The sequence below is a fragment of the Vicugna pacos genome, chromosome 13 (assembly GCF_048564905.1).
Source record: "Vicugna pacos chromosome 13, VicPac4, whole genome shotgun sequence".
NCBI lineage: Eukaryota > Metazoa > Chordata > Mammalia > Artiodactyla > Camelidae > Vicugna > Vicugna pacos.
Window position 1 is genome coordinate 44,762,495 of NC_132999.1, and position 23,618 is coordinate 44,786,112.

General features: G+C 39.0%; 1 protein-coding gene and 1 long non-coding RNA gene across 5 annotated transcripts in view; one reads left to right on the top strand and one right to left on the bottom strand.

The window, feature by feature from the left end:
* The window catches only part of ZBTB8A (zinc finger and BTB domain containing 8A), a 48,585-nt gene that overhangs the window by 7,378 nt on the left and 17,589 nt on the right, over nt 1–23,618 (bottom strand). For all 3 annotated transcript variants that reach the window (XM_072974858.1, XM_072974859.1, XM_072974860.1), the window contains 2 exons: nt 4,103–4,926; nt 1,974–2,143 (listed from right to left, as the gene is read on the bottom strand). In XM_072974858.1, the coding sequence (XP_072830959.1) occupies nt 1,974–2,143; nt 4,103–4,925 (993 nt within the window). In that variant the 5' untranslated portion in view covers nt 4,926. The remainder of the gene's footprint in view (nt 1–1,973; nt 2,144–4,102; nt 4,927–23,618) is intronic.
* LOC140700727 (uncharacterized) lies at nt 6,599–11,609 on the top strand. Of its 2 annotated transcripts, none has more exons than XR_012079336.1 (3): nt 6,599–8,075; nt 9,249–9,353; nt 11,045–11,609. It is a non-coding gene; the product is annotated as an uncharacterized lncRNA (long non-coding RNA). The 2 variants fall into 2 exon arrangements; XR_012079335.1 differs by having other exon boundaries at nt 6,599–7,623.

Below are 23,618 nucleotides of genomic sequence, written 5' to 3' on the forward strand. Positions count from 1 at the left end.
AATAGCCCCAGGTGATGAAGGAAAGCTTTACTTTACAGAATTCTAGCTAATAATATAAAAGGAAGGATAAAGTTAATCATTCGACAACTCCAAGTAAAGTCAATAATTTGGACTGAGATTACTAATTGGTATTAATACCATTAAATGAATGGTTGATGGGGAAATGGATAATCATATACCACTAAAATCGTTCCACAGAGATTCCTTTCTAATCACAAGGCAATGGTGGGATCATGGTATCATCACCCTAACCCAGTGATCAATCTTAACAACATGAATGATGGGTCCACCATATATTATGTGTCTCCTAATGTGACACAATACGAAGTATACAATTTTGTCCTTGATGAAAGTATTTAACTAGAACCCATTAAGACTTTAGATAAAACTAATAGCTTATAGAAAATGCAGGTGGGATAGGAGAACAAGCTAAATGATACCATGTAGAAGCAAGCAGAGAAATCCAGAGGTAGGATATTTTGTAAAACAACTGGCTCAATATCTTTAGTAAGTCAGCGTTATTAAAAACATAGTAATAAATGGGTGTGGGGGGACTATGCTAGCTTAAAAACATATTTAAGGGACCTAATAATGAGCTGAGTTCTGGATTGGATTCTGGTTTGGACAAACCAGCTATAAAAGATATTTTAGGAGACTATGGATAAAATTGAACTGTGTAATACATAAAATTTTATTCAGATGGAAAGGTATAGATTATTCACTAAAGAAAGGTTACAAAATAGCATGCACTGTATGATATTTTGGTAAAACAAAAGAAATTCACCTGATAAAGTGTTAAGAATCGTGATGTCTAGGTGGTAAAAATATGGTATTTTTATTTTCTTATTCTTCTCTTTTTATAATGCATATTTATTGCTTTTGTAATAATAAAAGGTTATTTTAATTTTAAAAAATCTGGTGGGGAGGGTATAGCTCAAGTAGTAGAGCACATGCTTAGCATGCATGAGGTCATGGGTTCAATCCCCAGTACCTCCTCTAAGAATAAATAAATATTAAATAAACCTAATTACCTCCCCCCACCAAAATAAATAAATAAAATAAACTGAAAAAAATCTAGTTTCAGAGATTAATGAAGGCAGAGAGCATGTCTGTTTTGTTCACTGTTATATACCCTTAGAAAAAGGTCTGGCACATGGTAGGTGCTCAATGTATCTTTGTTGAATAAATAATTATAAAGTAATGCATCAAGTGACCCAATATCCTTCAAAACTAAAAGAAGCTCTATAAATGGGATAAAAGTATGAGTAATAGAACATAGATTTTGGAAAAAATTCGTGCTGCAAGATCAACAGCAGAGTAATTCCAATGTTACCACCAGAGCATTGAACAGAAAATCCCTGAGATTTTTCTGACTACTGACAGTCCAGTCCAGTCGCTCTATTGACCACCTTACTCCCTTCCTTGAGACTAGAGAAACTGGAGAGACTCTAGAAAGAGGGTAGGGTGGAGAGAGGTCAGACAACAGAAACTAGCCTGAGAGCCTACCAGATAAGGATTCAAGAACCACTAGTAGATGCTGAGTATCTGACGTGATTCTGACCTAGACCTTTAAAATATTTTTAAAATTTATATTGTCTTTGGCTCTGAAAAGACCGGGATATAAAAACACATTAGGAGGTGGGTATAGCTCAGCAGTAGAGTGCATGCCTAGAGTGCATGAGGTCCTGGGTTCAATCCCCACTCCATTAAAAAAAAAATTAAAAACACATTAGGTTTTTAGTGAATTGAAATGGATATTCAAAAGAATATCTCTTCAAGGTTTCACAGGAGAATAAAAATCTCTTTTAAAAACTAAAATTATGCATTATGTGCAAAGTGAAAACATTAAATTGGAAAATTTTTTTAATATTTTAGAGTTATGTGAAAAGACTTCCCTCAGTAACTTAGATTATCCTAAAGCAGATAAATGCATGTATTTCCTAAGAAGTAAAATGATGAAAAATCATACATACTGTTCGAAAATGGCTACTTAGATGGTCTAGCCGGCTAAATCTTTTCCCACAAGCTTGACAGGGGTAGGGCCTTTCTCCTGTATGACAACGAAGGTGGCGTTTGAGGTCTGCCTTCCGCTTCACCACATGTGTGCAGTATGGGCACTTGAACCTCATCCTGGGCAGGTCATCTGTCAGGAGACAGTTTGATTAAATCATAGAAAACTCCATAGTCACAATTCTAGTAACACCAAGAATCCAAAAGGGGCAGATGAGTCCAACCTCGGAAAGGCAGGCAAAAAGCAGAAGAAAGAAATTTTATAAAGACTAGATTGTCAGTGTAATCCGAAGTACAGAACTATAACTTCAGGATTTGAAATATTTATAAAGTCTGGGTAAATTTAGACTGTCCCACTTATCTTTTTATTTAATGTCATAGGGTCACTAGATTTTAAATGTAAAGAGGTACTGGATTTTAAAACTGTAGACACAATTCAAAAATAAAAGTATTTAATGTTTAAGCTTTTAAGTAACCTGTTTTATTTACTGTATTTATTCCCCTGCCTTTACTTTTTATACAGTTGTACTACTTTTAAAGGTGAAAAAGTTTCAAGGCTCTTTTGTTTTAAAACTCCTACATATTCAAAATGTTAGTTGTGGTTGGAGGCAAGCCTCATCAGTTTAACAGCTGTTAAATTTAGCTGTTCATTATTGAAGTTAGATTTAAATAACCTAGAATTATAAAAGTGCAGAGCCCAAGAAAAGATAACTTTTTTTGCAGTTTTAAAATACAACAAAGCTTTCCCATTTTTGCTCTGTTGTATCTGTCTGCCTTGGTCAATGGCAGAGCTCAGCAGGATTTTCAGTAAGCTCTGTAATATGATGTAATTTCATATATTTTCAAGTCAATATCCTACAGGAAAATGTGATCAGTAAAAATCAATCAGGTTACCTATTATTTTTAAGTATGCTATCTACAACCAAATTATTTTCTAAAATTTATATGACAACCAGGAAAGTGTAAATATTGATTGGCCTTTAGTGATATTAAGGATTTGCTAATTTTGTGCAGGTACAATAATAATGGTATTGTAGATTTTTTAAAGACTATTTTAGGGACATGTTCTGAAATATTTACAGATAAAAACATATGATATCTGAGATTTGCTTAAAAAAATGGGAGGGCTCAGGGATAGAGGCACAGATGAAACAAGATTGGTCATGAGTGGGACTAGGTATTGCATGCATGGGGGTTAAATATACTGTTCTTTTTACTTTTATATATGTTTGGAATTTTTCTAAAATTAAACAAATCTAAATATATACTCTAAATCTTATAGCCTACAGGAGTTTAATTTTATCATAATTTTCCTTTAAGTTCACATGTAAACTATTAAACATTTGCTGACTGAATGACTGGGGGGAAAAGCTGGATGATACGTATTTCTTTCTTTCTGGCAGTGGGAGGTGATTAGGTTTAGACCCCTCAATGTATTGCTAATCCCTGTTCTCTACTTCAATTTTATGGGAGTGAAGGGAGGCTAACTTTGGAACTATCAACCTACATAATCTCTCTGCATTTTACTACTGTCATAAAAATGAGATGCCTCATGGTGTTGAACATAGAATTATGGTATCACTGTTGTGTGCTGTATGTTAAGTTTTTCAAATTATGTATTTATATCTTAATAAATTCAGATTTAGTTTAATTTTTTTTACTGGGTCTGTGAACCTTTGCAAATATGCATGGTTGCTGTATTTAACTTTTCTGTATAAAAATACTCCTCCCAAGTGAATACACAGGGGAAAAAAAACTAAAGTGAAAATATGTATCTTAGGGATTGAACCATTTACAAAAGAGCTTTAAACATTTAACAGTAATCTAATCACCCACAGATACAGTTTTGGAAAATCATGCATTTTGATCCTCAGTACTGTTTTGAGTTCATTAAATTTATCCAAAATTACTTTTAACTTAAAATTTTTAAACTTATGTTTTATGAATAGATTTCATTAGAGAATTATGACTTAAAAAAAATCACTTGGTTCAACTCCCCATAACACCTAAAAGTAAGGGCATGTTGAGACAGGACTGATTTGTATAGGAGTCTTGGGACCTGATTGAGGGGACTGATTCTCTTTTTGGGTACCTGGAAAACTTCTTGATGTGACATCAGATCCTTGACCATACTGATAGCCAACAGGAGTAGAGTCCATTTCTGCATCCATCTGTGCCTGTTCTTCAGATTGGGAAATGTGGCTGGAAGAATCAGATGTTCGTGCCTCTCGTTTGCTTGACTTATAATGAGCCATTTCAGAAGGCTGTGACAACCTCAAATGTTTGGACTTTTTAATAGAATCTTTCCTTTGTTCATGTTTGGCCAGAGGCTGTTGAGTATTCCTTTGGGAAGCTGGATGGTAATTATACTTACTCCAGGATTTCCCACTTATTACACCTGTTCCTTGATCTGGGCTTAGATGAGAACGTGGAGAACTGCTTCCATCTTGCCAGCCACCGCTATAAAAAGTGGAACGCTCTAGACCATTAGAATTGGCATCTTTATCGGAGAGGCTGAAATAGCGATCTTTTTCTTTCTCACTAATGTCTAACGAAGATTTAATAAAGGTCTTACATACACTAATGACATCAGTCATTTGAAGGAAGCTAGCAGCTGACATCACTTCTATGACATTCTGACCCGTGAGAGAGAGCTTGCCGGAATAGACGAAGTCCAGGATAACTGTGAAAGTGTCGGGGGAGAAAGCCTGAAATGTAGCTGTGGTTGGCTGACTTGTCTCCTTGGAATTCTGAGAAAGAAGCATTTTAAAGTAGCCGCTACTAGCAAATAATACATTCCGATGGGCTTTGAAGACCTTCCCTTCAACCAGAATACTGCAGTCACAAAACACGTCTTGCCTGCGCTGCTCATTCAGCTGTTGCAGGAGGTGAGACTGATGGGAGGCGATCTCCATTCTAAAGAGGAAAAGACACGGTGGTTACCAAAACCGGAGCAACACTGCTTCTCTGAGATGAGTCAAGTAAAACAAGAGTCAGAAACCTCATCTTTTTTCCATTAAAAACACTTTCTTCTTAGAGAACATAGTCTCCAAGACACAGAAGATAACAGGTTTCAGTATATCATGTAGTACTCTACTGTTAGTTCTTCGATTTTTTAGACAATTATCTATTTAGTCACCAAACGTGAATGAGTACCTTCTTTAAGTTTGGCCTTCTGCTACAGGCTGGACTAAACAGGCTTAATTCTTACTTTTGTGTAGTTTTTAATCGAGAGGGGGGTATCAGGCATTAGACACTCATATGAAGTTATAAATGACAAGTTAAGTGCTAAGACAGAAAGAGAGTGCTCTTCGTATGACAGGGTAAACTAACTTAGATTGGGCTGGAGAGGGTTAGGGAATACCTCTCTGAGAAAGCACATTTAAGGTGAGACCTCAAAGGCGGCTAGGAATGAGCCAAGAGAAGAATGAAGGGGGAAGACTTCTGATTCCAGCAAAATGGTGGTCTAGAAAGTGCTGAAACGTTCCTGCCACAAACCTCTAGAGATGCTGGCTAAAATACAGCCAAAACTAAAAGTGTATGGCTGGGTCTGCAAAAAAGAAAAAGAAATCCCTAGATGCCAACAGTGGGGAGGGAGCATAGCTGGAGCAGCAGTACGGCCCACTTATCACCAGTCACGGCCCAGTTATCACCAGTCACGGAAACTGGAACCCTGTAAGGGTTCAATCTTAATGAAAAAGGACTTGTAAACTTTGCCCCTAAGTGCAGGGAAAAGACACAGTTTGTCTCTGCAGGGTCTTTGTTGGGAAGAAGAAAGACCCTAGGTGAGATATCAAACCCAAGGCTGTGTTTTGTGAGGTTCTAAAGTCCAAATTTATTTTACCTGCTTGGTGTGGGAAACTTCAAGCTGAAAAACTAACATGAGAATTAGTGTTGGGCTCGTGGTATCCATGGGAACACTTTGCAGAAGCAAACGCAAACCTGCTCCTGAAGGAAGCTCTCAGAACCCAAGCAGGTGGGAAAGCAGGTCTGCTTAAGCTGAACCCAGCCATTCGCCTCTCTCTACACAGTGGATATTGGAGTTCCAATATCGTACCACCACGATGTCTAATACTTCCTATCTTAAAAACAAACAAGCGAACAAACCTGCCTTTGATTTCACGTCTACTTCCGGCTACTACTCCATTTCTCTGCTCCCTTTACACAAAGTTCACTGGAAGAGTTTTTGGTCTTTTTTTTTTCTTTTTCTGTCTTCACTCCTCCCGTTCTAATCAGGTTTTCATTCCCATTCATCAAAAACCATTTTTTTGAAAGGTCCATGGTAACCTGCGTGCTGTCAGATCCAATGGTCAACTCTTTGTCCTCATTTTACTGATGCAGTGGGTCATTCTCTTTAGCCTGAAACACTTGTTCCCTTGGCTGCCAGGACCCCACGCCTTCATGGTTCGTCTCCTATTGCCCACTCCTCAGTCTCCTTTGCTGGTTCTTCCCTTTTCTAAACTTGTAAGTGCAATGGGATTCAGGACATAGGGCCCCCAAACAGGGCACCTTAGCATATTGAGTATTTTGAACTGAAGGAGTTGAGTAAACAGCAGAAGCAGGAATGTCACTCTGACGCCCCCTCCCCGCTCCCCTGCAAGAGATCGTAAAACCCTCAGGTGAGAGGTGTCTTCCCTATCCCCAGAGGAAAGGAGCATCCTTAACGCAGAAGACAAGGGACACTGAGAAGAATCTGAACAAACCGGCTTTGCTGAGTGTCCCCCAGTTTACTATATTTACCTCTTATTCCTTAATCAACCACATTCTTCCATGACTGCTCACTTTTTTTTTTAAAGGATGTTAATTTTTTTTATTGAAGTATAGTCAATTTACAATGTTGTGTTAATTTCTAATGTACAATATAGTAACTCATTTATAGCTCCCTGCTTTTTTATGGGGGGAGTAATTAGGTTTATTTATTTACTTATTTTATTGGAAGTACTGGGGATTGAACCCAGGACCTCGTGCATGCTAGGCATACGCTCTACCACTGAGCTATACCTGTCCTGCCTTTTCATATTCTTTTCATTATGGGCTATTGCAAGGTATTTAATATAGATAAACAACAAGGCCCTACTGTATAGCACAGGGAACTGTATTCAAGGATGTTACTTTTTAAATTAAAAAAAAATTTTTTTTGAGAGGGGAGGTAATTAGGTTTATTCATTTATTTTTTGAGGAGGTACTGGGGATTGAACCCAGGACCTCAAGCATGCTAAGCATGAACTCGACCACTTGAGCTGTACCCTCCCTCTAATGATGTTAATTTGTTATATTTCTTTTTTTTTTCCCAATAAGTTTATAAACTTTTATTCTCTGATTTTTGCTACTAAAATGTCCTAAGAGGACATGTCCTGGAGAATTTTTTTATGTTTCTCACGACTGTCCACTCTTCATTAAGCCTAGTGTAAAAACACTCCGGTCTCTCTCTTTGGGTCATTTCCTTTTGAAGGCTTCTGTGTCACGTAAAACTTATATTGAGTAAATCTGTCTTTGTTAGTTTAATTTTCAGATGCAGCCAGGAAGAAGGTCAAGGGAAATTTTTCCTCCCCTACAGCTGGAATGTTCCAGGGCTCAGGCTCAGAACTCATCTCTGCTTATATCATTCCCTAGGTGAGCCCATCCAGTCTCATGGTTTTAAATACAACTTTGAGCTTATAACTGACAAATTTACACATCTAGCCCCCAACCTCTTCCCTGAACCTCAGACTCATATATGTTTATCTGCATCTCCGCTTAGATGTTTAATAGGTATCCTAAGCTCAACATATCCAGAACTATACTCTTCATTCATCCTCATCTTAAACGTGCTTTTCCTACAGTCTTATCCGTCTCAGGAAATGTTAAGTCCATTCCAGTTGTTTAGACCAAAAACATTAAGAGTCATCTTTGACTCTGTGTTGTCAGCTTTACTTTCATAACAAATCCAAAATCCTACTACCTCTGTCCACTACTGCTGTTACCACTTTGATCCATCCATCACCTATCACCAACAGCCTCCTAATTAGTCTCCTTGCAACTTCAGTCTAGGCTGAAGACAGCGGCCAGAGTGATCCTTCTAAAACGTAAGTGACATCATGTTATTCCTCTGCACAAAACCCTCCAAAGGTTCCCCATCCAACCGCAAAGTTCTCATGACCTAAAAGGCCCGGCACGGTCTGCATTCGGCATGATCTGCATTCTCCCTTCTCCCGGTACCTCCCTGCCCACATCTTCTCTGCTCTACACACTGCATTTCCAGCTCCAAAGACCTCTGCTCCTTCCCAGACATTCAAGGCATGTTCCTGCCATGCAGCCTTGTACTTGTTATTCTCTGTGCTCGGAAATTCTTCCCCCCAGGTATACACATAGCTCACATTCTCACTTTTTTTTTTTTTAGGTCTCTGCTCAAATTATCGGAGAGGCTTTCCTTTGCCATTTTATACAAGCACCTCCTCCCACTCTCTATCCTCTTATTTGTTTATTGTCTGTTTTCTCCTACTAGAATTTAAGGTCCAAGAGAGCAGAGACTTTGCCTGTTTCGTTTACTTATGTATCCCCAGCTCCTTGAACAGCACTTGAGCACACAACAGATGCTCAATCTTGCTGAATGAGTAAATCAAAAATATTAAAAGATAGAAGGAAATTACTTTTTGTGAAGAAGAATCAGTATGTATATAACAAGCAGGGAATTAGAACCCCAGGAATTTCAGAAAAATAGAATAAAAATCTAATAGGCTATTAAACAAGTATGTTTTAAAATGGTCAAAGAGACAGAAGGTGATATAGACTAGCATATAGTTGTGTAGGAACTAGAAACAGGTAGCTTGACTTGGAATCCTAACTCTGTCACTTGATAGCTGTGTGACCCTGGGCAATGTACTTAATCTCTGTTACCTTATTTATAAAATGGAACCAAAAATAGCACTTATTTCACAGCATTACTGTGAGGATTGAATGAGTTGAGGTATGTATAGCACTCAAAACAGTATTGGGCATGTGGTAAGTACTTCACAAATGTTAGCCATTCTCCTTTACTTTGTTTTATTGTTATCTATATGAAAAGGGGGGAAAAAAAGAGGTAGGTTTGAAGAGGAATCAAATGAATTTAATATATGAAAAATATAATTAATGAAATTAAAACATTTTATGTTACAAGATAGTTGCCCTATCTCCAGCCTCATGTCCACATTCCCGGCAGGAAGAAGATGAAAAGACAAAAGGCAATTACCAGCCCAGTCTATCTTCTTTTTTATCAGGAAAAAAACTAGTTTTTCTGGATGCCGCATCCAGGGAACTTAACACTTGCAAATCAATGGCCAGAACCATGTCACCTGGTTTTTAGGTGTGAACTCCCACTAATGGTATGTATATCAGTTTCTACTTCTCAATTTTTGTCAACACTTAATATTATCAGATGTTTAAATATTATGGATATGCAGTAGTATGCTACTGCTTTTATTTGTATGGATTGAACAAGTTTTGTTTTTTGACCATGATTCAGTGAATTTCCTTGCTTATTAAAATGCTGTTAAGTAACACTGCGTAACAACTAACCACAAAAACAATGTTATACAATAGTAAGTATTTATTTAGCTTACATGCATGTGGGTTGGCTGATTTAGGCTGGACCTAGATGGGACAGCTTGTCTGAAGTGGTTGTGATGGTACGTGGACTTACATCTTCCTCCTGAGACCAGTGGGCAAGCCTGGACAATTTCTTCTCATGACAATGGCTAAAGTACAAAAGCCCAAGTGAAGATACATGATGTCTCTTACAGCTTAGGCTTGCAACTGGCACATTGTCACAAGTATTATATTCTAATAGACTAAAGCAAATCACATGGCCAAATCACAAGGGGAGAAGAAATATCCTCTGGTCTATTAGTGGGAAGAACTGCAAAGTCACTCAACAAAGGGTGTGAATATTGGTAAGGGGTGATGAACTGGGGCCAATAATGCTATCTACACAATATCCTTTCATATTTTTTAAATTGGGTCATCTTTTTCTTACTCATAGATATCCTTTATACATCCAACATACTAATCCTTTATCAGTTATATGCTTTGCAGATAACTTCTCCCATCTGTGGTTTGTCTTTTTAACTCCATTTGAGGTGATTTTCATTAAAAAGCAGCTTTTAGATTTAATAGAGTCAAATTTGTCAATTTGTTAAAGTGTTTTCTCTATCTTGTTTAAGAAATCCTTATACCAAGGATATAAAGATATTTTTTAAAGTTCTACTTTTCACTTTTGGGTCTTTAATCTACTATTGATTTTGCATACTGTATTCTAACTTTTTTCACATGGATAACCGATTTTTCTGGCACTACTGAACTGCCAGTCTTTTCCCCTTGGGTAGTAGGTTGAATACTGTCTCCTTAAAATTCATGTCTACCTAGAACTTCAGAATGTAACCTGATTTGGAAATAGTGTCTTTGCAGGTATAATTAGTTAGGAGGTCATACTGGATTAGGGTGAGCCCTAAATCCAATGACTGGTGTCCTTATAACAAGAGGAGAGGACACATAAATACACACAAGAAAGAAAGCCATGTGAAGTAAGAGGTACAGATTAGAGTCATACCTTCACAAGTCATGAAAACCTGGAGCCACTAGAAGCTGGACAGATCCTCCTCTAGAGAATTCAGAAGGAGAATGACCCTGCTGACACCTTGATATCTGACTTCCAGCCTCCAGATTGAGAGAATAAATTTCAGTTGTTTTAAGCAACCCAGTTTGTGGTACTTGTTGCAGCAGCCCTAGGAAGCTAATACAAATCACATGGAATTGCCAATATGCAACTGTTTTTGACCAATAAAGACAGTAATTTCACACAGTAGACCTAAACCTTGGACTTAAAACAAATGAGTGAAAGCAAAAAATATTTATTTCTGTATTAACAGAAGAAGCCGTAGCTATTTAAAAGCTGTTAGTTTAATTGTTTCAGTGGATGCTTCTGTTTACCAGCCTGTTATATAATGTCCCTCTTGTTTACTCATTATTCTATTCCTACTACTCCCCTTACTCACTCAATACCTTTTTCTGGTAATAGCTCCCCAATTTTTCTTAAGAGGATCACCTCTTCACCTCTTTGGTTCTTATGGTTTGGGAGATACCATCATGACTTATCACTCCAGAGGTCAACCTGTGACCTTGACCTGGCAGATGAGAGCACTGTGTTCCCATGGCCAGTTATTGGTTTGGGGATGAACACATCAAACAAGCAAGAAAAGGAGGTTCAATCAAACTGAATCTTAGCATGTTTATTGAAGCAACTACAAAAGAAGACCACTTTTATGAGGATATAAGCCTGGAGCTACTGTAGATGTTCTGCCACCACCAGGAGGGAGCCTGTAAGAGGAAGGATCAACACTGAGGAAAGCAGAACAGAGAAACAGAAAAGCCAGATCCTATCGACACTCATTTTTCCCTAGACCAGACACGGGTCACTTATCTCTATTAAGGGCCAGACAGGAAATATTTTAGGGTTTGTGGGTGTGAGAATGTGATTTATAATAAATATATATTTTGGACTTGGTCCATGGTTCCTGGCTCACAGTTCCCCAACCCCTGGAATTTCCTAAGCAATAAAAGCAATGGGAGCATCTTTTGTTATACTTGGTCTTTCGTCTGCAATTCCTGAAGTCACTTCAGAGCCATAAAAATGAAAAGGGTATCTTGCTATTTATAACAAGCCCCTTTCAAACACAACTGAGTTTACGCTAGTAAGGTGACTTTTGGAAGTCCCCTAAAGATTGGGGGGGTTGCCAGGGGAACCAACTAGGAAATTAGATGAATTAGATTAGAGGGTTGGAACTTTCAGTCCCATCTTGACCTCTGGAGAGAGGAGAGGGCCTGGAGGTTGAACCAATAACCAGTGGCCAGTGATGTAATCAATTGTGCCTATGTAATGAAGCCGCCATAAAAACCCAAAGGATGGGGTTCCAAGAGCTTCCAGGTAAGTGAACCAGAACTCAACCAGCTGCTGGCCCCAAACTCCATGGGGACAGAAGCTCCTGTATTCAGGATCTTGCCCTATGTATCCCTTCATCTGGCTATTGATTCATATCTTTAATATCTTTTGTAATGAACCAGTAGCCTAGTAAGTAAACTGGTTTCCTGAGTTTCGTGACCCACTCTAGCAAATTAATCAAGGAGGGGGTCCTGAGAACTTCTGATTTATAGCCAGGTGGTCAGAAGCATAAATAACAACCTGACTTTTGATTGGCATCTGAAATGGGGGCAATCTTGTGGGACTGAGCTCTTAACCTGTGGAATGTGACGCTATCTTCAGGTAAACAGTGCCAGAACTCAGCTGAATTAGTGTTGGGAGAATTGCTTAGTTTGGGGGAAAAAACACATAGATCATAGTGGGTCACAGATCTCTCTCACAACTACTCAACTTCACTGTTATATTGTTCAGTTCTGCCACCAGACCACAAAAGCATCCAGACAATATGGGAATGAATAGTCATGGCTGTGTTACAATAAAGTTTTATCCAGCAATTCCATGCCTTGATATATAACCAAGGAAAACAAAAACAGTAATTCAAAAAGATACATGCACCCTGTTCATAACAGAATTATATACAATTGCCAAGACATGGAAGCAACCTAAGTGTTCATCAAGAGATGAATGGCTAAGGAAGACGTGGTATGCATGTACAACAGAATACCACTCAGCCATAAAAAGGAAATTTTGCCATTTGCAATAACACGGATGGACTTGGAAGACATTATACTAAGTGAAATGAGTCAGGTAAAGACAAATACTGTATGATATCACTTATATGTAAATCTAGAAAACACAACAAACTAGTGAATAAAACAAAAAAAGCAGACTCACAGATATAGAGAACAAACCAGTGATTACCAGTGGGGAGACAGAAGTGGGAAGGGAAACATAGTGGTAGGGAATTAAGAGGTACAAACTATTATGTATAAAATAAGCTGCAAGTATATATTGTACAACATGGGGAATATAGCCAATAATAATAATAACTGTAAATGGAGTATAACCTTAAAATGAACAAAATTAAGTAATTTGCCCTAATATATACAAAATCACATAGCTTGTATAAGGCAAAGTCAAGATTCAAATGCAAAAGTACTAATATTCTACTTTCTTTCCACTTTATAAAATACTTCTCTTATTCTGTGTTCATTTGGATTTAAATGCGCTATTTCATTTTTTGCTTTAAAAAATCAACAGAATAAAAATAATAAAAACATTTACTTATTTTATCATAATAATTATTAGTAATTTAGAATTTAAAGTAAAATAAAGTAATTTAAATGACCTACCAAAAAAAGCTTTGTTTACAAAATCAGCCACAAGCTATCTTTGCCAACCCCAGCCCTAGATCCAGTCATGTCTTAAGCTATATCTAGCCTTAGACTTTTCAGTTACTTGAGCCAATAAAGTCCTTTTTCTTAAGCTAATTTGAGTTGGCTTTCCTTTTAACCTGTAACCAAAGAATCCCAATTTATAAGTTATATTTGAAGATTCTGAGTTCTTTGGTAATTGTCATCCAACTATTAGTGCAACTTTTCTTTAAAATCCACTCTTAACCCTGAAAGGAATCTAAGTTGGCTTCATAGAGGAAAGATTAATTGATGTCCAAGTCATTGCCAGTTCTTTTTCAGACATAAAAGTGTTACATAAACACTAATTCTATTCTTAAAAGTTTTAGTAAAAAGTTAACTCCTTGGGGATGAAGCAGATCATTTTTAGCTTAAGTTTCCATAAGAATTTGCTTTCCAGGCACTATGTAGACATTTAAAGTGAGCATCAGTATTGTTAAGAGTTGCAAACTGTAGTCACTGTGTACAGATTTCAACAGGCTCCTCACTGAGAGTTGATAGGGAGTGGGAGGATGTTAACAGTGAAAGTAAAGTAGAAAATTATCTTCTCCTGACTGGAGAGACTTGAGTACTGCCTTTGACAAATAGAAAAAACAACAGAGGACCTCTGAAAGAAAAGGCTGAGAACAGTGGCAAATGACTTCAGCAGCAGACTATGTCAAAGGGCCGTCACAAGAATCTTCCCTAAAGTGAAATACCCCAAGTTGGCAGCTGAGTTTCTAGTACTATATATTCCAATACTGAAAAGGAAAATATAATTTAAATATAGGATTGAGAGTGACTTCCAGGGGCTTATGAAAAGACTCCAATAGATAAAAGGGAAAGGGCATTTCAAACACACACACACACACACACACACACCCCTAGGTAACACACGTATGGCAGGGAGGAGAAAGAATAATCAAGGATGACTCTTAGCTTTATGGGCTGAGCACTGGCAAAATGGAGTTGCCATTTGTTGAAGTGGGGAAGACTGGGAGAAAAAACAGGTTGTAGGGACTGGTATCTGGAGCTCAACTTTGGACAAGTTAAGTTTAACATGTCCTGTTATTCATCCAATAAGAGATAAAGAGTAGGAAGAAACATATCCTGGAGGTGAAGAGAGTGTTTCAAGGAAGGGGTGATCAATTGTGTTAGTTTTGGTAAGATGAGGACTAATAGTTGACCACCGGATTTATCAGTGTGTGTGTGTGGTGTGTGTGGTGTGTGTGTGTGTGTGTGGTGTGTGTGTGTGTGTGTGGTGTGTGTGTGTGTGTGTGTGTGTGTGTGTGTGTTATGGTGGCTTTAAGGGAGAATGGCGGGGGAGGGAATAGCTCAGCGGGTAGAGTGCCTGCCTCGCACACAAAAGGTCCTGGGTTCAATCCGTGGTACCTCCACCAAAAGTAATAAGTAAACAGATAAATCTAATTACCTCCCCCATCAAAAAAATTTAAATAAAAAAAGGGGAGCATGGGATGAGAAACAAGCACACACAATTCTTTTCAAAGAGTTTTGCTGTAAAGGGAAAGAGAATAAGGGAGGAAGCAATAAGGGGAAGTAGAGTCAAGGCTGAAGAATTTGAGTATTTTGGAAAAACAAAAACTGAAGAAATACATTTCCCGATGAAACAGGAAGGGGCTGAGAACGCACTAAAATGGTTACCATTAGAAAAGATAAGTGAGGGGTTGGGAGAGAGGGTACCCTCTTTACAAGAGGAAGAGAGAGTGAAAAAGTGTACAGTATGTAAGGGAAGGGGATGATATGGGAGCTCATTATAGATGACTTTGAACTGTAAGTAAAATGTCACTATTTGTAAAAATGATGAGGATGGGGGAAATGTAGAATTACAGTAGTTAAATATAAAAATGTCTATTTGATTTTCAATCTACTCTGATTTATACTTTTTACTCGAATCACAAGATTAAAGTATCACAACATAAGCTGAGCTTAGCAGATACTCAATAAATACTCAGCTGATTGGTGAAAACTATTTCATTGCTAGATTATAGCAACTGACAGGCAGGAGAAGTTGCCATTTTTACCTTAACCTACCCATCTATGGCTGAATAAGTTTGTTCTTTCCTCTTGTCAGGAAGCAGAGCTCTCAAAACTAAGGCAATGGTTTTGGTTTCTGGACTGATCCTTTACCTATTGCTTACCTATTTAAGCCCCACAACTGCCCTTCTGTATTCCTCTCTGTTCTGACGGGGCTGAGAGTCTGCACCCTCATGACCCAGGATCTCTCATCAGTTAGCTTCCTGTGGGATATGCTGAATGGACCATAATGGAAATCAGAAGACCAGAGGAAGAGAGAAATTTCCAACTTCTAGCTCTCACAGTTGCTGGTATTTTCTGCAACAGCAGCAGGATGCGATGATCGGGGACAGCAGCTCAGGCCGATGCAGAATATTTTTGGTGGTTACAGCCCTGATAGAGGTGGCAACTCTTCAGCAGATACAAGACTGACTGTGTCTCCAAAAGTGCAGCAAGCAATTTACTCTTGTGGGCTCAGCTTCAAGGACTTGTGAACTCTGAGCCCTTGTGATTAACAGCTTGTGATCTTTGAGTATCATTTCCTTCTTTCTTTTTGTTCCTCCATCCCCCAGCCTCATGTGAGCCCTTTCAGGCCTTCCCACAGCTTGTAATTTCCTGTATTACTGTATCTGTATCTAGAATATCTAGAATGATTTCGTTTTTCTGGATAGGACTCTTACTCTATAATTTTGGCAACAGAAAATGTCCCAGCAAAGAGACCCTCCAAAATAGGATTTGAGGACTGGTTTGCTGACTGAGCTTGAACAGAGTGATGACCTTTTGCCAATGGAGAATGGAAATACTGGTAACTCATGTCATGTAGTCACACTATGATTACCTACCTCATCACCTGGGTTCGCTTAGGGTGAAGTCCTATTGACTTTGGGAGACCAAGTGGCTGCTGCATTTGGCCATCATGATATTAATAATGACTGCAAGGACCTGGGAGGCTAGCTGCTTCTGACTGTACTGGAGCACTTACAGAAAGGAAATGACAAGCACCAGTCTTTAAATTCAACTCAAGTCACCATCAGAGAACCAGAGAACTCTGACCCTAAAGGAATTCTTTGTGAAGCCACAAGGTGCATATACTAAAAATTAGACCCCAAATGTAACTGCGTGGGTTGCAAAATTACAACGTGAGTTGATTTTACATCCTGACCAACACCCTTACGTGATGAGTATTGATTGTGAAGGAGACCCTCAGACTTGGAATAGGAACATTTAAATAGATTCAGATAATCTGGGAAACTTGAGCCTCTAAATTCCCATGAGCCTCCCTTGCCAGGGAAGCAGCTTCCCCTTCTTTGTCTAAGGAGACTAGCCTCCCCTTTCTTGAAGACAGTAGTAACTCATCTGAAGCAATTACCTTCCAAGGGGATGCCAATTTTCCTCAGACACACCTCACCACCCTTCATTGCCACCACACCATAACCAGAGTCAGATCTCAGCATTTCTCAGGAAAGGTAATGCAAAAATAACATGCAGGAAGAGACAGTTAGTTGAAGTACTTAGGAATGGCTCTAAAAATCTGTTTCACAGGCTAACCACAACTTGAACTCAATGAGACTGAGATGCCAAAAATTCTGGCATAATGTGGAGGGAGAAACTCAAATGTCCAGAGGACACTTCACTAAGATATGATGGCTATCCTCTGTAGGCTGGGGATGACAGAGGGAGAGGTCTTCATTGAAATGGGGATGATGAGATCCCAGAGTGGCAAAGGCCAAGTGACAGTGGTCAAATGTCAGAGACAATGTGTAAACAATTACCATAATGTGCAGAGGGGGTAGATCTCTGGTGATGGCTAACTGATCATGTTGTCTCTAGGAACTGTCTAGACGAACAGCTTACTAAAGTATTAAATTGGCCTATATAACAAAAAACCAACCAACCAACCATCAGAAACTCTAGGCCTATTGGGTAGCAATCTGACCTGGTTTACCATATTGGAGCATGACAGGCTACCATCCATACCTCAGACCTAGACTGCTTTACAGAACTGGATTATAGAACATTTAACTGAAGAGGAGCAATACACTATCCACAAACACACACTAGACATTTCCTTCAAGTCTTCCTCAAAGGGATCGGAAGTGATGTCCTAGTAAGTCATTACTAAATGAATGGAAGTGAAGCCGTTTACTAGGATGACAGAACACTGGGAAAAGGGAAATAAATATCTAAAGCTCTCAGGGATTACTAGATATTGGTTCTGCAATGGCATTAATTCCGGGGTACCAAAAACACCGTTGTGATGCACCAGCCAAAGCAGAGGCTTACTGAGATCAAGTGATAATGGAGTTCTGGCCTGAGTCTATCTCATCCTACGCCCATTTCTCCAATTTCTGAAGTACAGTGCCAAAAAGCCCTACTTAGCGACTGGCAAAAGCCCCAAATCTACTCCCTGATCATGGTGTGGGGGATATTATAGTAAGAAGGAACAAATAGAAATTCTTAACTTTCCCTCCCCACCAGGATAAACCAAAACCAATACTAAATCTTGCAGGTATATGCAGAGATTAGTGCCATCATCACAGGCTTCAAAGATTTGGGTAGCAATTCCTACCACTTCTGCATTTAACTTGCCTATCTGGCCTCTGTGGAAGGTGGATGGGTCTTGGAGACTGATTGAGGATTTTAGTATACTTAGTCAGTGGGTAATTCTGATTGGAGCTGTTGTTCCAGATGTGATCTTTCTATTGGAGCAAATCAACATAGTACACGTCACTTGGAATATGGCCACTGACTTGAAGAGATGCTTCTGTCTCTTTACGGATTAGCAAGAAACATAAGCAGCAATTTGCTTTCACCTGTCAGGGATAACAGTTCACTACACTGATGATATTAGGCGGATTGGACATAATGAATAGAAAGCAGCAAGTATCCTATACCTTAGGAAGATAAATGCATGCCAGAGGTGGGAGACAAACGCCATGAAGACTGAGGGTCCTGCCTCCTTGCTGACATTTTTAGAGGTCAAATTATCTGGGACATGTTGGGATCAGCCCAATCTAAAATGAGTAACTGCTGTACTTTGTGCCACCCACCATAAAAAGACAGACAACATGCTGCAGGCGTCTTTTATTTTTGGAGGCAACTATATAACTCATCTGGGTCTGATACTCCAACCTATATACTGAGAAATTCATCAGATGGCCATTTTTCATTGTGGCCCAGTGCAAGAAAAGATCCTGCAGAAGGTCCAGGCTATAGTGCCAGCTGCTCTTCTATGTAGGCCTATGACCCAGTAACTCCAATTGTGTTAGAGGTCTATGGTAAACAGGGATGCTGTATGGAGCATCTGGTGAGCCTCAGTGGGAGAATCACAGCCCTTAGAATTTGGGGGAAAAAATCCATGACCTCTTGTATGAGTCAGGATTCTGCAGAGAAACAAAACTAATAGGATGAATATACATATAAAAAGAGGTTTATTATAAGGAATTGGCTCACATGATTAAGGGGGTTAACAAGTTCCAAGACCTGCAGTTGGCAAGCAGGAGAGCCAGGAGAGCTGATGGTGCAGTTCCAGTCCAAGTCTGAAGGCCTGAGACCCAGGGTGTAAGTTCCAGGGCAAGGGTGGCAGGCTTGAGACTCAGGAAGAGCCAGTGTCTCAGTTGGGAGTCCAAAGGCAGGGGGAAAAAACGCCAATGTCCTAGCTCAAAGCAGTCAGGCAGAAGGAAATATCCTCTTATTTGCGGGGAGAATCAGCCTTTTATTCTATTCAGGCCCTCAACTGATTGGAATAGGCCCATGCACATTAGGGAGGGCAACTTGCTTTTCTCAGGCTATCAAAGCAAGTATTAAAATTCACCCAAAACTTGACTATACTTCAAAAAAAAAAAAAAAAACTCATCCAAAATCATTCTCACAGAAACATCCAGAATGGTCAGATTACTGGGAACACTGTAGACCAGTCAAGCTGACACATAAAATTAACCATCACACCTCTCCAGCAGCTAGCTGTTCTCTTTTTGGAAAAGAACTTTTGGAATGTCACCTACCAGGCCCTCTTAGAGCTTGATGCCTGGCCATGGGACATCAAGCGGCCATGCCTGAGTTGCCTTTCCTGGGTGTCACTGACACACCAAATTGCACACTTGGGCATGTATATCAAGCACTCCACTATCTGGAGGAAGTGTTATGGACAAGACTGAAGTGAACGGGTCCTGTATACACAAGTAAGTCCATGAGCAGATGGCACAGTTTTGACAGCACCTACTCCTAGTACATTGCTGCCTTTCCTCAACTCACACGTTTGGTCCCATGGTGAGTCCCATACAATAAGTTGACTGATTTAGAGATGATTTTGCACAATATGCTGGCACCAGCTAGAAGTGGATGGCTGAAACATCACTACTCCCATCAGGAGAGTTCCTGAAAGATTCTGGGAAGGAAAAATCTCCCAGTGAGCATCTGGTTGTCCACTTTGCATGGACAAAGAGATAGACACAGGTACAGATTTTACCCTGATTCATGGACAATGGCTAACAAGTTGGCCAAACAGTCAAGGATTTAGAAAGAACCAGATAGAAGATCTGGTAAAAAAGGCATGTGGGGAAGAGGCAAGTAGATATACCTCGGGTATGAGATTTTAGTGTCGCATGTGAATGTTTAAAAGGGTACCCACTGCAGAGGAGATTCTCAGAAATCAGGTGGACAAGATGACCTGTTCTGAGGCTGTCAGCCAGCTGCTTTACCTAGCCACCATGAAGCATGCTGTGTACTCCATCACCCAGAAGCAGCCTGCCTGATAAAACAGTGGAATAACTAACTGAATATTCCATGATGGCCCCATCTGAGTGATACCTTGAGAGATTATGGTGCTATTCAAATGGACGTGGTATATGCTTTTAGCCACTGACCAATACATGACACTATTTTTTTCCATAGCTAGAATCCTCACTTCTAGAAATCAAGGGATGAAAGTAGCAATGCCTCCTTTCACTTTTACCTCTAACAGCCCATTTACAGAATTTTTGCTTTCTGTCCCTGTAGAGGTCTTAGCTCCTAAGATAGGAATGTTGCCATCAGGGAAACATTGCATGCTTCCATTAAATTGGATCATGACTGACCTAAAAGAGGAATTAACATTACCCATTTTGAGGAGACAGTGAGGGCGTCTTTGTTTGTATGAAGGATAGTTGCAGAGTGGAAAGCAGATTTGTGAGCTCGTTCAGAATTTTAAATATGGGAAGAGTGGTATATACGGATGCCAAGCAGCCAAAGAGGGTGGACTATATTGGTTATTTGCCTGTCTCTCAGCTCAACCCTTGCCATGCTCTACTCTACTCTATACTGATGTAATTGGAATTCTGCAAATGATATTTCCCAGGCTTCCTTCCTTGCAGCTGGCTTCCTGTTAGATTCCATCAATAGAAGGCACTGACAGGAGATCAGTAAAAGGAAAAAAGCTTCCTGCTTTGGGAAATGCAGCAATTTCTGGTGGTTGCTGGCTGTTGGTGTAATGGCAGCTGGAGTGGGTGATTCTGGACTCCAGTAGACTTTCCAGCCTTTGGGCTTTCCATCTCTGATAGAAGTGGTACCTCTTTGGCAGATCCAGAATGACTGTGACAGCAACTCCAACTGCACAGACTAGTGAGCTCCAGCTCAGGGGCACAGCACCTTCTGATCTGTGATTAGAATTCTTCTAGCTCCTCTGGCCCCTCTTTTTCTTTTTGCTGTTCCAATTCGTCTTAAACTTTTGGAATGAATTTCATATATTAAATTTCCTCTCTTTGAAATACCCAGAGTGGTTTCTGTTTTCCTGAGCAGACCCTGACTGATAACATTTCTGGTCCCCAAAACAGACAAATCAGCTGTCTAAGAAAAGGATCTACTGAGACTTGCCCTTCTGGACAAATGGCATATAATCTTCCCTCTCAGCTTCTCTCTCAACTTTTACTTCTTACAAACAGTCATAGTCGATTAGAAACTGCATTTATTTTGTTGTTGTTAATGTTGTTGTTTTGTTTTTGTCATTAACTTCTTTAAGCAAAATTTTAAACACTCACCAAAGCAGGGTAGATAATATAATGAATGCTTGTGTATTTCTTACTCAGCTTTAACACTGATGAATTTTGCTAATTTCGTGTCATTTGTTTGTTTGTTTGTTTGTGGGGGGGTGAACCTAATTAGGTTTATTTATTTTTTTTATGGAGGTACTGGGGATTGAACCTAGGACCTAGAGTGCTAGGCATGCACTCTACCACTGAGCTATACCCTCCCTTTAATTGCATATCTTCTATCTGCCTCCATTCCCCCTACCCCAAGAATATTTAAAAATAAAACCATAGGCATCAAATCATTTCATCCATAACATTTCATATGTACCTTTTACATGAGCCTCCTTCCATTTCTGTTATGATAGTTGGACTTCTGTTGTCTTTTGCCTGCACAGCATCCCTTTCTTCCTCAGCATAAGATTCTTCTTTTTCTTTTGGGAACTGCCTTCCACAATTTGGTGATGCTATTAATCCCTTGGCCTCCCTGACTGCATGGACATATGAATCAGACTGGTCAGTCCGAATGTGTATGGAAGCTAGAGAATGAAGGTCTCACTACATGAGGGCAGATGCCTTAGGGATCATATAAGCCTAGAACTGCAAAAAGCTATCTTCTGTAAGTGGGAAAGCGCACCTAAGAATGATGCTAACACAAAAGAAAGCCAGACAAAATTGTTTTAAAGAGAGTCCTGATGATATACTATAACTCCTGAATCCAGCTGTGCCTAAAACCAGTGTTCTCTTGGATTTTTAGTTACGTGAGCCAATAAATTTCCTTTTCTGCTTAAATTTAAGCTTGACTTCTATCATGTGTGACCAAGAGTCATTTATTCCTAATTTGTGACACTCTCCAAGCCTGCAGCAATAGCCCTTTCAAGAATACTCTATTTAACAGACAGAACTATATTTCTAGAAATGGGAACATTAATAGAATCAGTGCAATTAAGGTCATCATATCACTAAAGCATAGTTTCTGGTGTTGCTATTTTGCAGTTATTATTTCCCTTCATATCCGTTAAAGTCCTGGCATGCCTCCAGGCAAAGCTTCTTCCAACTTTATTCATTCAGATAGTTGTGAGTCATTTCTTCTCAGGCTACAATAGCTTTTATGATAGTTTTCATGATGTCAGTTTTCCACCAATCTCTAATTAATAGTTGACCAGTTTCTTGAAGGTGTCTCCCTGGTTCAAACCACTGTAAAACATCCATTTTAACATCCAAAATAATATTTCTGTTTAGTAATTTTACAGTAATTTTAGCCTTAACACATCATTATAGGTCAAAATCATTCAGCAGAATGTAAAATAATGACAGAAAGTGAGACCATGGTGAAGAAACACAGATTAGTGAGGCTTTTCAAACTCAGGAACGTACAATTTGCTAAATCAGCTCTCCTTAGTGCTAACTGAATTGAACTGGCTGAGCAGTTATTTTTTTATGTGCACTAACCACAATTCAGTACTGTTATCAAATTTATAAATACAAACATATATAAAGATGAAGAGTACTATAATAAATTAGTGCTCAAGGAGTTATGTCTCTAATGAAGTTTCTTTCACGTTTAATATAATCCGGTTTCTAGCCAATAGTGGGCTTCAAAATCCCAAATCTCCCAGAAACTATTATATAAAAAGATTGAATCGGGCTAGAGACTGAGGCCTTCACATTCTCATCATGTGCCCAAAGATCCAGCTTTTGCTCAGTCCTTATATGATCAAGTCTCTGGAGTACAGACACAACAGGGATACTATGCTAATAGAGGTAGAATACATTCAGAGTTATGTCATACAACTGCCAAAACAAAACATCTAGGAATATCACTAGAGAAGCATCAAATCAATATCCAATCTTTTACTATCATATCCCATCAGTTAAAATTAATTCTTCTATTCTCATCGGAAGCATGGTAATGGGTCATGACTGTACAATTTTTTGCCGCTATAAATAATGCTGCAATGAATATCTTTGGTCACATATATAACAGGATATATGGAATAATGTGATTCCTAGAAGTGGAGTTGCTAAGTGGGTACAGACAGAATGCCTTCTCAAAGCATTGTGTCAATTTATATCTTCACCAACACTAGATGACAGTGTCCTCTTCTTCTATCACTTCCATTAACTCTGGATATTATCTCTTTTAAATGCTTTCCCATCTACCCTTAGGGAGAAATATCAGGAAACTATCAATACTATTATTTAATATTGTCCTGAAAGTAGTAGCCAGTGGATTAGGCAAGATAA